This window comes from Nerophis lumbriciformis, linkage group LG09 (assembly GCF_033978685.3).
Source record: "Nerophis lumbriciformis linkage group LG09, RoL_Nlum_v2.1, whole genome shotgun sequence".
Classification (NCBI taxonomy): Eukaryota; Metazoa; Chordata; class Actinopteri; order Syngnathiformes; family Syngnathidae; genus Nerophis; species Nerophis lumbriciformis.
In genome coordinates, this window is record NC_084556.2 from 47,148,897 (window position 1) to 47,164,507 (window position 15,611).

Genomic DNA, 15,611 nt, shown 5'->3' on the forward strand with positions numbered 1-15,611 from the left:
CTGCAAATGATGTGTTGTTGTTGAGTGTCTGTGCTGTCTATATAAACAAAAGGTGAGTGCCCCTAAAAAAAAGGCATTAAAGCGTAGGGAAGGCTATGCACTAGTGATGGGTTGATGAGGCGTCATGAAGCGTTTCGACACGTTGCAAAACTGTATTGATACTGTGTCGATACTGTGTCACTAAATACTGACATCAGCTGGACATTAAAAATCCCTACAGGCAACCTATGGACCGACTCAACTGACACTGATTTTATGACCTAGTATATACAATAATACAAACCAAGTCATTGTATTTCATTTAGGATTATTTCATATCTTCATTTAAATAAAAATATATTTGTATCTTTTTTAGATACAGTCAATAAAAAATGTGAACATGTATAATAACATGGAAATCTAAGAGAATGTGTTGTGAATGAGGATGCTTGTGGACTGGGATTTTTTGAAATACATTTTTTACACATTTTTATAAAAAAATAAAAGTTTTTCCAACGTATTCAATTTTACACGATTTCTTTCATTGATTGATTGAGACTTTTATTAGTAGGTTGCACAGTGAAGTACATATTCCGTACAATTGACCACTAAATGGTAACCCCCCCAATAAGTTTTTCAACTTGTTTAAGTCGGGGTCCACTTACATTGATTAATGATACAGATATATACTAACATCATAATGCAGTCATCACACAAGTTAATCATCAGAGTATATACATTGAATTATTTACATTATTTACAATCCGGGGTGTGGGATATAGAGGGGGGAGGGGGGTTAAGTTTGGTTGTTATCAACACTTCAGTCATCTCTTCTTAGTTATTATTTCTCCGGCTGTAGAAAAGACCCGCTCACAGGGCACAGAGGAGGCGGGAGTGCGACACAGTTCGCGTATCGGTCACGTGACCAAAACAGCTCATGATCGGTCACGTGACTTTCTAAAAGCGGTACGCGCACCGACACAGGGTTTCGCTCTATGAGCTCGATGCATGCGCCGATGCCGGACCCATCACTACTATGCACTGAACTGGCTACAAAGTAAACAAAAACAGAATGCTGGACGACAGCAAAGACTTACTGTGGAGCAAAGGCAATGTACATCCGAACATGACATGACAATCAACAATGTCCTCTCAAAGAGGGATACAAACAACTCTAATATTCTTGATTGCTAAAACAAAGTAGATGCGGGAAATATCGCTTAAAGGAAGACATGAAACTGCTACAGGAAAATACCAAAAAAAAAAGGAGAAAAAGCCACCAAAATAGGAGCGCAAGACAAGAACTGAAACACTACGCACAGGAAAACAGCAAAAACCTCCAAATAAGTCAGGGTGTGATGTGACAGGTTGTGACAGTACACCTACTTTGAGACAAGAGCTATAGTGATGCATGCTTGGTTATGCTTTGAAGTTATATCCAACAATTGCGACAACGACTTTTCACTGTCAACTGTTTTTTGTTTTTTAATGATTCCCGCTGGTGGTGTGCCTCCGCATTTATTCAACGCAAAAAATGTGCCTTGGCTGAAAAAAGGTTGAAAAACACTGCACTAAGCTATTCATACACTTAGGTAAAACGGAATCCATCCTATTTGGCTCCCAAATCAACCTTAAGAAAGTCAGTGACTTCACTATAAAAGTGGGTGACATTGTTATCACCAGGAAGAATGAGGTCACCTACCTAGGTTCCATTCTAGAGGCTAATCTTTCCTGTGATAAAATGGCAACCAAGGTAATCAAAAAGGTCAACCAACGAACAAGATTTCTCCACAGAATCTCCTCTCTGGTCAACAAAAGCACCATGAAGATTCTAGCGGGAACTCTCATTCAACCCTTTTTCGATTACGCATGCACCTCCTGGTACCCTAGCACCTCCAAATCCCTCATATCTAGACTCCAAACATCCCAGAACAAGCTAGTCAGGTTACTTCTAGACCTCCACCCCAGATCACACCTCACTCCTACCCACTTCTCCAAAGTTGGCTGGCTCAGGGTGGAGGACAGAGTAAAACAACTTGCACTGAGCCTAGTCTATAAAATTCGCTCCCCCTCCCTGATACCGAAGTACATGTCAAACTACTTCCAGAACGTAAATGACCGCCATAACCACAACACCAGGGGGAGCTCCACAAACCACGTTAAACCCAGATTCCGATCTAACAAAGATCTTAACTCATTCTCCTTTTATGCCACATCTATATGGAATGCACTCCCAACAGGTGTAAAAGAAAGTGCATCTCTATCCTCCTTCAAAACCGCACTAAAAGACCACCTGCAGTCAACTACAACCCTAGACTAACACCCTCCCTTCCACCTCCCCGGATTGTAAATAATCAAATGTAAATAATCAAATGTATATACTTGTTCTTATGCTTTCTGAGCTCACTATGTTCACTGCTCGCTGTACATATCCTACCAAGTGAGACCTACACTGTTACAATGTCCATTTCTCAGATGATATAATTGTTGATGACTAAAGTGCTGATATCAACCAAACCTAACCCCCTCCACATCCCATCCCCCGGATTGTAAATAATGTAAATAATTCAATGTATATACTCTGATGATTAACTTGTGTGATGACTGTATTATGCTGATAGTATATATTTGTACCATGAATTGATTAACGTGGACCCGGACTTAAACAAGTTGAAAAACTTATTTGGGTGTTACCATTTAGTGGTCAATTGTACGGATTTTGTGGTCAATTGTACGGAATACGTACTGTACTGTGCAATCTACTAATAAAAGTTTAAATCAATCAATCAATCAAAAACTTGTAAAGAACATAATGTCATGGCTGTCTTAAGTTTCCAATCACAAGTCTTATTTTTTTGTGATAGAGTGATTGGATTTTTGTTTAATCTGACCACAGAACTTTCCTCCAGAAGGTCTTGTCTTTGTGCATGTGATGTCAGATGAAACAAAAATTGAGCTGTTTGTCCACAATACCCAGCATAATGTTTGGAGGAGGAAAGGTGAGGCCTTTAATCCCAGGAACACCATGCCTACCGTCAAGCATTGTGGTGGTAGTATTATACTCTGGGCTTGTTTTGTTGCCAATGGAACTGGTGCTTTACAGAGAGTAAATGGGACAATGAAAAAGGAGGATTACTTCCAATTTCTTCAGGACAACCTAAAATCATCAGCCCGGAGGTTGGGTCTTGGGCGCAGTTGGGTGTTCCAACAGGACAATGACACCCAAACACACATCAAAAGTGGTAAAGAAATGGCTAAATCAAGCTAGAATTAAGGTTTTAGAATGGCCTTCCCAAAGTCCTGACTTAAACGTGTGGACAATGCTGAAGAAACAAGTCCATGTCAGAAAACCAACAAATTTAGCTGAACTGCACCAATTTTGTCAAGAGGAGTGGTCTAATATTCAACCAGAAGCTTGTGGATGGCTACCAAAAGCGCCTTATTGCAGTGAAACTTGCCAAGGGACATGTAAGCAAATATTAACATTGCTGTATGTATACTTTTGATCCAGCACATTTGCTCACATTTTCAGTAGACCCATAATAAATTCATAAAAGAACCAAACTTCATGAATGTTTTTTGTGACCAACAAGTATGTGCTCCAATCACTCTATCACAAAAAAATAAGAGTTGTAGAAATTAGTGGAAACTCAAGACAGCCATGACATTATGTTCTTCACAAGTGTATGTAAACTTTTGATCGTGACTGTATATGGTTTGATTTTATCGATACCAATGTCAATAGTCCTTATCAATACCGGCATTCATCTGTATTATATGTAATTGTTGGAAAACTTCATTTTTGTTAGCACAAGAAGTTGTACACCACCAACATCATGTAACATCTCACAGAAGGAAAGTCTTTTATCAACACTTTCTTTTCAGGTCTTTGGAACTTAAGTGAGACAAGTTGACCTATGTTTTTATTTCTTTATGCATTCTAACTCGTAAATAAACCCTGGCAAAAGTTAGCTAACAATGGAGCCAATGGGAATCTTTCTAATACGGCTATAAGGCGCTCTAAAAAATATCCAGAAACCTCTCCATCAAGGTTTTATATACACCCCGTAAATATATAAGTAATCTAGCAACAGGTTTATGCATATTAACATGTAGTATTTATGTATTTTGCTTGTTTTAAGCAAACGGTGGCGCAATAGTTTCACAAATGCATCACAGCGTTTGCTTTTTCCTTCAACAACTACTAATCAGGATAGTCTTCATGAGAGGCAACAAACATAATAAAACAAACACATACTGTACAATGTCTGCTAATGGGATGTTCATATCTTATCGATTAGATCTGCGCAAAGGGTTAAAAAAAAAGGTGGGTTCAAACAAGGGTCTTTTTTTAAAGTACCAGTAGATTGGGAAAAATAGGTTGACTTTATATGCTTAATTGTGTTTCATTGTATACTCTAATTGTATTCACAATCCGCAAAGTATGTGAAAATGCTGTCTAAACATCACAAAATGCCATAAATTCAGTCAGCCTTTTTGAATATTGCGCTCCGAATAGCTTTGGCTATTTCCGGCGATTGGCGCCACTGTTGTAACGCTTTTGCACTCTGTCCATTTTATCAGATCAGTCGTACTGGAAAAACGCAAAAATTAGAGAGAGATGCGCTGTCTATCATTCAAAATCCCTATACAAGACATGAACACGTGTTTTTCCTTTTTTATGCATTCTCATTCGTAAATAAATAAATACACAAAAAGTCAGTCAATGAGGGCTCTCAATTTCGCCCACAAATGATGTCCTTGTGGCTTGTGTAGCCCTTTAAGACATTTGTGATTAAGGGCTATACAAGTAAACTTTGATTGATTGATATAAAATACAATAAAATTTAAGTTTTTCCGTTTTAATTGTTTTTTTTTTGTTTTTTTTACCTTTTACACATATTTTACCACCATAGTGTGTGCTTTTTGTGTCAAATATAATTTAGAAATGTTTTTTTATTAAATGCATAAATCCTCACATTTATTGGTGTAATACTGTACATTTTTGGACAATTTTGACCAATATTTTATTTCAAAGCATAGCACTCGTGGTACATGTATCAATAAGTGCTTCAGGTACGTTATGCTTGTATAAGGTACTTTTAGGAAACCTTTATTTTGTTAGCGCAGTCAGACCAGGTGTGGCGCACCGAGCTATTATTGTGAAAGGGGAAAGCGTGCTTTACTGCTGTTCTCAGCTTGATGTGTAAAGAAAGGACTTGACTGTAAAAAAAAAAAAAAAAAAGGAGAGAGAGAGCTGCTTCATGAGTTAATGTTTCATGGATGATGTCGTTCACAACAATACAAGCTGATGAGATGTGTTGTGGGTGTATGGATTGTTCTTTCTTGCTTTAGCTTTGTAGTTTAGCCGCTGTTTCAAGTGACTGTCTCGACATTGTTTAGTTTAGGAACAATGTTTCGGGGATGATATAAGCGTTCCCGGAAACAATATTTTCCCAAACAAATGTTCCTTCTCCTCACAATGACAACATTTAAGTCACATTTATGTAAATTTCCCTGCTATTATTTTGCTTTTATCAGCAGATTCCGTTTGACTGGCCAATTATGTGGACAAACCGCGGTTACTTCAATGTGGAAATCATTTGCCTTACTTTTTTTGTTGAGTTTAATGATTATTAAATAGTGCTGTGTCTAATAAAAAGTAGTAACCATGATAAGATCCCAAACTTTTAGTAGACGTTGTCTTTTTTTCACTCATACGCTCACTAATGTTGCGCGGCCCATTAATTGTTGTTGTTTTTTCCCAATGTAATATATTTTCATGATCGTGAGAAGCCATAATCAAAATCTAAATCTAAATTTGATTAATTGCCCAGCTCTAGTACTTATTACACACAATCCATATTGTTGATTGTTTATCTCATTTTCATGTATGTGTTTGAACCTCATTATTGCAGGAAGAAGTGTGTGACATGATGAACAAGCGATATCGGGACTTCCTGCCAAACCTTCAAGCATCTGAAGACCTAATGGTGCAAGTGGACGACTTGTCCAAAGAGATGGGGACTCTTAAAAACTTTATCGAGACCGAGGTATGCATTATTATTGTGGTTAAACTAGGGATGTCCCGATCCGATATTTGGATCGGATCGGCTGCCGATATTTGCCAAAAATTGCGTATCGGCAAGGCATGGGAAAATGCCGATCCAGATCCAGTTTTTAAAAAAACTCCGGTCCGTGTTTTCCAACGCACAGATTTAAATAATACATTCCACTTTTCTGCTGCTCTGTAATTTCCGTTCCGCATTTTCCAGCACACCTTCAACACATCCACAATTCTCACGCAGTTGCTTTTAGCTGCTGGCATTACACGACAGGCTCTTCTCACTCTTTCCTGTGTCTCCCTCTCACAGACAGTGAGCGCACCTTCTTACACACGTCACATACTGTCACGTCATACGTCACATACTGTCACGTCATACGTCACATACGTATACGTCCTCTCCCAGCAGAGAGCGAGGTAGTGGCATGGCTAACGTTAGCTGTGATGCTAGCGCAGCCGCTAAGGTGCGCGCCTGCTCAAGCGTCCTCTGCACACGGCAAATCTATGCCACGCACAAAATCTAATAAAAAAATAAGCGCATAACAATTTTCGACACACGGACACGACAGAGAAAACCGTTTTCGTCATCATTGTTCAAATATTGTGACGTCTGTCGGGACGCTTATCTCCCTTCGGTGCCACACGCCCGCACCAAAAATTTCCACATCAACACCGTATGAAAAAATGAGTGATTTTTTTAATTGTGATTTCCTTCTCTGCATGAAAGTTCAAAAGTAGCATATATTAATGCAGTATGAAGAAGAATGTTTTAATGTACGGTAGACATGCAAGCCTTGAAAGAACATTTTGAAAATCAAGACTACATTTCCTGCAAATGGGTGCATTTCTACCCTATATTTTAACTTTAGATTTATTCTCATATCAAACTCTTTTGGCTGTCTTTTTGACACTTACATCAGGCGCCCCCCTCCACACCCTGGATTATAAATAATGTAAATAATTCAATGTGATTATCTTGTGTGATGACTGTATTATGATGATAGTATATATCTGATAGTATATATCTGTATCATGAATCAATTTAAGTGGACCCCGACTTAAACAAGTTGAAAAACTTATTCGGGTGTTACCATTTAGTGGTGAGTTGTACGGAATATGTACTTCACTGTGCAACCTACTAATAAAAGTCTCAATCAATCAAAACACATAGAATCATCATACTGCTGTGATTATATGCATCAAGTGTTCATTCAAGGCTAAGGCAAAATATTGAGATATATATTGTGTATCGCAATATGGCCTTAAAATATCGCAATATTAAAAAAAGGCCATATCGCCCAGCCCTAGTTTCAATGATGCCATTTCTGTTTGTCATGTATAATTTTGTCTATTTTGTGTTTATCCTTGAATAAACAGGTCAGTTTCTTGTTACCAACCATTGTGTATTATTCAAACTCCCCTAATTCAGCTGGCTAGTTGTTATCAAGAGTACTAAAACCCTTTTCAACATGATTCTGACAACTAAGTAGGCTAAATAACTTTAAACTTTAATACATGCTCGGATAGGCCAGTATCGGTCAGTATCGGTATCAGTCGGTATCGGTATCGGATCGGAAATGCAAAAACAATATCGGTATCGGATCGGAAGTGCAAAAACCTGGATCGGGACATCCCTAGGTTAAACTGAATGCCACTGTTGACTGCAGCACGGTGGAGTAGTGCTCTGCCTCATAGTCTGGAGATCTCTGTGTACCGTTTGCATGTTCACCATCTGGCCCTCTTTCAGGTCCCTAAAACATGCAAGTTAAGTTAACTGGAGGCTCTAAATTGTCCATAGTTGTGAGTTGTTGTTTGTCTATATGTCCCCTGTGATTAACTAGAGACCAATGTAATTTGTATCTCGCTTGTGAACCTAATGAGGGACCGCTAGTACAGATAAAAAATGGTTGGAGCGCATACACTGAATTAAATTATCCTCAAGTTAAATTTGTGTTGTTTAAAAACAAAACAGGTGCGGATAAATATGCACGAGGCCGTTGCAGAGTACGCAACGTTGAAGCAACAGTTGGAGAAAAACACTGTGGTCATCACAATGCTTGGACACCTGAAAGAGGTACACAACAATGTTCTATGGACCAGACCATTTTTGACAAGACACCCTTGATCCTGTCCCACTTGCATTTGGTCAAAATAACCAAGTATGCATTTATGTCCCCTAGTTCCATAATTCAATGGAGGAGTACAGCAAAGCCCTGCAGGAGAAGAAGTATGTTGATGCAGCCAACCAGCTGGAAAGGGTAAGAGCATTTTGCATGGAAATAACTTACCTTTGGTTTGGTACAGCTGTGTACCGATTTTTTCACTCTGTACTAGTGTTGTCCCGATACCATTATTTTGGTACCGGTACCAAAATTATTTCGGTACTTTGCTAAAAAAAAGGGGACCACAAAAAATTGCATTCTTGGCTTTATTTTAACAAAACCTCTTATGGTAAATGCATTAAACATATGTTTCTTATTGCAAGTTTGTCCTTACATAAAATAGTGAACATACAAGACAACTTGTCTTTTATTAGTAAGTAAGCAAACAAAGGCTCCTAATTTAGCTGCTGACGTATGCAGTAACATATTGTGTCATTTTCCATTCTATTATTCTGTCAAAAGTGGTAGAAAAGGAATTATTAATTTACTTGTTCATTTACTGTTAATATCTGCTTACTTTCTCTTTTAACTTCTGTTAAAATGTAATACCGTATATTACCAAATAGTAGCCCGGGCGTTTATTTCACAAAATCGATTTGGAGACAGGCGTTTAAAAGAAGCAGGCGGTTATTTGCACAAGGCTTTTATTTATTTTTGCACCAGCCTGCACCGGGCCATTATTTGGTTAAAATGGTTACTGTCAAGTATATTTTTTTCCCAGATTTTTCACAGATTTGGTTAAGCCTTTGATTGTCATGTAACTCTCTGGACTCCACGCATCAGCTGTTACCGTAATTACCAGAATTACTGCACCTTTTAGCATATGAATTGGGCTTAATGAAATCAATATGATTTTAATCTAAATTATGCAAATAACAGCCCATTATTAGGAAGAGGCGGTTAATTCACAAAATGGGGTCAGACCTATTAGGACATGGGCGGTTATTTGGTAATATACGGTAATCACTTATTCTTCTGTTGTTTGATACTTTACATTACTTTTGGATGATACCACACATTTGGGTATCAATCCGATACCAAGTAGTTACAGGATCATACATTGGTCATATTCAAAGTCCTCATGTGTCCAGGGACATATTTCCTGAGTTTATAAACATAATATAAATTTTGTTAAAAACAAAAGGAGATGTTGTGATGCCAAAAAATATCGACGTAACCATTGACTAGATACACTCCTGTACTTGGTATCATTACAGTGGATGTCAGGTGTAGCTCCACCAATGGCGCCGGTGAGCTACGGTGTGTAGTGAAACATGTTTAGCTATTCCTCGTCCTGCAGGGATGATACTTGTAAGAAACGTACTTTATTTGTCGCCATTGAGGCGAGGATTAGTGATTTAGAAGTAGCTACAACACTGCCGACTGGGGCTGGACTTTAGCCGCTAGGTACTTTCCAGAGGAGTTATAGTACCGAATATGATTCATTAGTATCGCGGTACTATACTAATACCAGCATAGCGTACAACCCTACTCTGTATACATTAAAAGTGTTGAACAGGAAGTGTGCAATCGGCAGTGCGATGCACCTACCCGTGCCCAAATAGTGTTACGAACAGCGGGCGAAAAGCCAGGCCATTCGGCGCGGAAACAGAAATGTATTCAAATGAAAACACAGCCTATGGGCGGGAGTCATGGCTCGGCATAGTGCTTGAAGAAGCAAGAGATGTGAATCTTACAAAAACCTACGATTCAATTTGAAAAAAATAACAAAACCTTTGTTTTCTTATCCCTCATAAGGATTGTGAACAATTGGCAAACATTTTTTACATGGCGATTTCAACACTCCCAATTTGTTAAAGAAATTACAACTAAGATGCATGTTACAGTTAAACAGCTGGTGTGTAATAAGTACAATAGTTACAGTATTAGCACTTTTTAGGGTCCAACAAAAGACTGGACCGCAAAGACTGAACGGACTAGCCAACACACCATAAACTATACACTACTGCCATCTACTGTCTTGGACTTGCAGCTGTAATTGAGACTCAAAAATGTGATCATGAAAGAAGATATAACAACTGGACAGCAGGTATCATGATCAGCTCATTTCAAAATGTTGCAATAAAAAAAAGATTGTATTATCACAAACAATTCATATTTATCAACATACACAAAAGTACCTTTATATTGGTACAGTTGAGTATCGGAATCGATTCCCTGGTTCTGGGGATTAGTACCGTATCGGTTCAGATGTGAACAGTACCCATGCCTAATTATTGTGTACAGTCAGGGAGAATATAATGCTCTATTTGGATATGATTGAGGCTCTCAATATATGCATGCCTTATTTCAACAAGTCCAAAGTCATTCTGGCTTCTTCTAGGTAAGGATCCGTCTGGAGTCCCTCAAAGACTGGAAGGCGTCACAGCTGCCACTGCTCAGTGCCTTAGGCGCCGAGTTAACAGTGCAGAGGGAAAACCTTGTCTACCATCTGGGAGAAGAGTGGAAGCGCCTCGTCGTCTGGAAGCTACCTCCTTCAACAGGTAGACAAGAACGCTTTTATTTTACAGTAATAGGCATGTGATTTTTCTGTCTATAGTCGGAAATCCGTCTCTTTTATTTTCCTTTTTTTTAAAAACTTTTTTACAACCTACAATGTGTGTTAAAATCTTGATCCTTCTCTTTGCCATTCCTGGCAACAACTATGGTTTTCCCATAATGAGTACAGTTTTTGATAATCCATTCCAGTTTATGGCTGCAGTGGTAAAAACTATGGTTTTCCATTAAAAAATATTAACTTAACTCTTGTGTGGTGTTCGGGTGTGTGGGACCCGTTTTCATTTTTTATTAAAAGAAAAATTATACAATTAATTAATATTTCAACCTGAGACTCACTGACTTTGGCTTATTTTCTGTGAAGAACATATATCAGAATACATATTTAATGACCACACACCATACACCCCCCCTACACATTTCTATTACATATAAGATGTCCGGGTCCACTGGACTCGGGGCTAATAGAAGTGTGTAAATTGATGTTCTGTGTACCACACACACACACAGCAGGCCTAGACAGGAGGAGGACAGACTGTAGGTACACAGAACATCAGAGGGTCAAATGTGCGAGAAAATGAGAGCAGACAGTGTTGACAAACAATGTTGCAACCAGGTGCAGAAACAAAAGAAGAATCCCTGTGGGATGCAGAAACTGGCAGAGAAAACTTTCATGTTAAAATACTGAACAGATGTTTATTGGGATATGGTAAACATCTGTTCAGTATTTTAACATAAAAGTGTTTGATTGTGAGGCATTAAAAGCCACAAAATGCAACGGGTCCATCAGACTCACAAACGCTGGCTGAGTAACAACAACATGAACATTACACAAGGGTTAAAAAGCGAAGCTACGTAGCTTAACTACATTTCCCAGTAGCTTGGCAGTAGGTTCGCTACTTTTTAATCAAGTACCGGTAGCGATTTCCGCAACTTAGCTATTTTTAGACCCATGTAACGGTTAGCTAAGCTACATGCTACAAAAGAAGAGAGAGGGAGAAGAGAAAGAGATAAATGGACTGGTGCAGGGGTCGGCAACCCAAAATGTTGAAAGAGCCATATTGGACCAAAAATACAAAAACAAATCTGTCTGCAGCCGCAAAAAATTAAAAGCCATATTACATACAGATAGTGTGTCATGAGATATACATTGAATTAAGAGAACTTAAAGGAAACTAAATGAGCTCAAATATAGCTACAAATGAGGCATAATGATGCAATATGTACATATAGCTAGCCTAAATAGCATGTTAGCATCGATTAGCTTGCAGTCATGCAGTGACCAAATATGTCTGATTAGCACTCCACACAAGTCAATAACATCAACAAAACTCACCTTTGTGCATTCATGCACAACGTTAAAAGTTTGGTGGACAAAATGAGACAGAAAAGAAGTGGCATAAAACACGTCCTAGAAAGTCGGAGAAAGTTATACATGTAAACAAACTACGGTGAGTTCAAGGACCGCCAAAATTAGTAGGACAAAACGGCGCTCGCCAAATACTCGAATCAGTGAAGCATGTTTAATACGAACAGTGTGCTTTATAGCAATTAGGGAGGTTTGTGTCATGTTTGTCCTCCTACAGAAACCATATTAACACAAAAAATATATTTTGTTCCCCTCATCTTTTTCCATTTTTCATAAATTTTTGAAAACGCTCCAGAGAGCCACTAGGGCGGCGCTAAAGAGCCACGGGTTGCCGACCCCCGGACGAGTGCAACTCCACGGGCAGGGGACAAAATATGCGGGAAAATCAATGCTGATTGGTTGGTTTACGTATAAGAACATCCATTATTGGTTAGTTGGTTTACTATGATGAGTCACGATAGGGCAAAACATTACGGACAGGCCAATAAGAGGCAAGATAGGGCGGGTCATAGAACCAGGAAGAGAAATCACAATAGATCCCAAAAGACGACGAGAGAGTCGGAGAAGAAAAGAGAGAATTTTCAAGCGGGCGATTTATATATAACAAAAAAAACTAGTGGAAGATGGCAAAGGGATTCTCTTCCTTAGATTGTTCTTTTAGCGATGTCGACGACGTCCAGGAAACCCACTATGCGTCTCCTTGGCCACATTTGGACAAATGTATGCGTCTGGATTATACAATGCCTAACACATTAATTTTAGTTGTTTACCATGTAAGCCCAAATCAAAACTGTTCTGGACATGGAAGACATGGACTACACAATTAAGAACACACAGGATTGTGACAGACATGTGATGACTTTTGCTACAGTATAGCCTGTCTAAATGCTACATTTCATTTTCATCGGTGTTTTAAAACAAGACAGAAGCTGACATTTTGTTCATTATTTTTACTAGAGATGTCCGATAATGGCTTTTTTGCCGATATACGATATTCCGATATTGTCCAACTCTTAATTACCGATTCCGATACCAACCGATATATACAGTCATGGAATCAACACATTATTATGCCTAATTTTGTTGTGATGCCCCGCTGGATGCATTAAACAATGTAACAAGGTTTTCCAAAATAAATCAACTCAAGTTATGGGAAAAAAATGCCAACATGGCACTGCCATATTTATTATTGAAGTCACAAAGTTTTTTTGTTTTTTTTTAACATGCCTCAAAACAGCAGCTTGGAATTTGGGACATGCTCTCCCTGAGAGAGCATGAGGAGGTTGGGGTTGGGGGGTTGAGGTGGTAGCAGGGGGGTGTATATTGTAGCGTCCCGGAAGAGTTAGTGCTGCAAGGGGTTCTGGGTATTTGTTCTGTTGTGTTACGGTGCGGATGTTCTCCCGAAATGTGTTTGTCATTCTTGTTTGGTGTGGGTTCACAGTGTGGCGCATATTTGTAACAGTGTTAAAGTTGTTTATACGGCCACCCTCAGTGTGACCTGTATGGCTATTGACCATGTATGCCTTGCATTCACTTGTGTGTGTGAATTGCCGTAGATATTATGTGATTGGGCCGGCACGCAAAGGCAGTGCCTTTAAGGTTTATTGGCGCTCTGTACTTCTCCCTACGTCCGTGTACACAGCGGCGTTTTAAAAAGTCATACATTTTACTTTATGAAACCGATACAGATAATCTGATATTATATTTTAAAGCATTTATCGTCCGATAATATCGGCAGTCTGATATTATCGGACATCCCTAATTTTTACTGTTTAAATTTTGACACTGAATAGTTGAATCATTTTGAAACATAAACTTCGTGACTGCAAGATATTTATTTCATGCTATAAATCAAATGACTGGACTCTTCCTATTATGTTGGATCCACTATGGACTGGACTCTCACAATATTATGTCAGACCCACTCGACATCCATTGCATTCGGTCTCCCCTAGAGGGGGGGGGGGTTACCCACATATGCGGTCCTCTCCAAGGTTTCTCATAGTCATTCACATCGACGTCCCACTGGGGTGAGTTTTTCCTTGCCCTTATGTGGGCTTTGTACCGAGGATGTCGTTGTGGCTTGTGCAGCCCTTTGAGACACTTGTGATTTAGGGCTATATGAATAAACATTGATTGATTGATTGATTGAAATGGCTATTCAGATCAAGTAAGTTAGCTAATAGAATAAACATTGTTTGTACTTTTTATGATGTTTGCATTTGGAGCAGTTAGAAGTGGAGAGGGAGTCGAAGAGATAGAAATTGGCTATTGCCCTCCCTGTCCCTCCACCAGGGTACCGCTTTGGACCTGGCTGGGGACCCGTGGCCCCCAGACCCCCGGCTTATTTTCAGTCTTTTTCATGAAGGTCAAATGACATGCTTGCATTAAATTACGCATCGAAACTGTTTTTTTTCAAATGGGAATTTGCAACTCTGACCTGCAGAGCCTGCAGGTGTGGCCTCCTTCCTGAAGGTGGAGCTATTCCTGAGCCAGTCTTCCATGAAGGACAGTGGTCCTGAACGCCCTGCTGTGCTGTGCAGCGTCCTGCAGGCCATGGCCATCCAGAGAGACCCCCAGCACAAGATCAAACTCTTCAGTGAGCGCAAAGCACAACAGGAAACCTAATTGACAGACCCGTACTCGCTACCCAAGATGGCAGCCTGCATGCTGTCGTCCTTTCAGGCCAGGTGCTGCTGAAATACATGCTGAAGCCGGTGGTGCTGCACCCGTCTTTGGTGGTGAAGGTGGTGGAGCAGCAGGGCAAGGGGGTTGCCCTAACCTTTGAGAGCTTGAAGGAGTGCAAGGAGGAGCGCGTCAGTCCTTCGCAGGTCTACATCAAAATACTGCTGGTGCTCAAGACTCTCCACTCACTCCTGCTAGGTACAGCGTGGTGGTCTACAGCCTGACTGAATGTGAGGATTGATTTGTTTTTGCTCTTCCCAGACATTCCTATTGGTGATAAAAAGCTGACCGCCATTTTGGGCGAGCTGATATGGGAGGAGCTCTCGCGCTGCATCATCCACGAGTGTTTGCCCCAGTCCATCCCCACCAACAGCAGCCAGCTGGAGCAGTACGACACGGTACGTTGCACCTCGCACCAAGTTTAAGGAATTTTGCCTATCATTCACAAGAGAGAGTGAGACGAGCACACATACGTATGGAGGTAAGAGGATTCGATTCGCTCTATTCCGCCTATTAAAGTGCTCTAAAAAACATCCAAAAACATCCATCAAGGTTTTATATACACGCTGTAATAGGCCTGGGCCGATATTCGATAAGTCAATTAACCGACGATAAATGAAAATTAAGTCTGTAAGTTTTCCATGTGCATGCTTCAAGATAGGGCTGGGCGACATGGCCTTTTATTAATGTAGGAGCTTAAATGCTGTTTAAGTTAATTTACATTTTTATGGAAGGTGCTTTATGCTTACTCAGCCAAAATGGGACTATTTACTTTATTTGCATAATACGAAAATGTATATATTTGCATGCTTAGAATAATTATAAGGTACACTTT

At 39.6% G+C, this 15,611-nt stretch overlaps 1 protein-coding gene across 1 annotated transcript in view; it reads left to right on the plus strand.

Moving 5' to 3' along the window:
• Positions 1 to 15,611, plus strand: part of zw10 (zw10 kinetochore protein) — a 30,523-nt gene that overhangs the window by 716 nt on the left and 14,196 nt on the right. Inside the window, exons 2-8 of the mRNA XM_061963051.1 lie at positions 5,898 to 6,032; positions 8,016 to 8,117; positions 8,224 to 8,301; positions 10,550 to 10,709; positions 14,538 to 14,690; positions 14,777 to 14,974; positions 15,038 to 15,174. Coding sequence (XP_061819035.1) covers positions 5,898 to 6,032; positions 8,016 to 8,117; positions 8,224 to 8,301; positions 10,550 to 10,709; positions 14,538 to 14,690; positions 14,777 to 14,974; positions 15,038 to 15,174 — 963 coding nt within the window. The remainder of the gene's footprint in view (positions 1 to 5,897; positions 6,033 to 8,015; positions 8,118 to 8,223; positions 8,302 to 10,549; positions 10,710 to 14,537; positions 14,691 to 14,776; positions 14,975 to 15,037; positions 15,175 to 15,611) is intronic.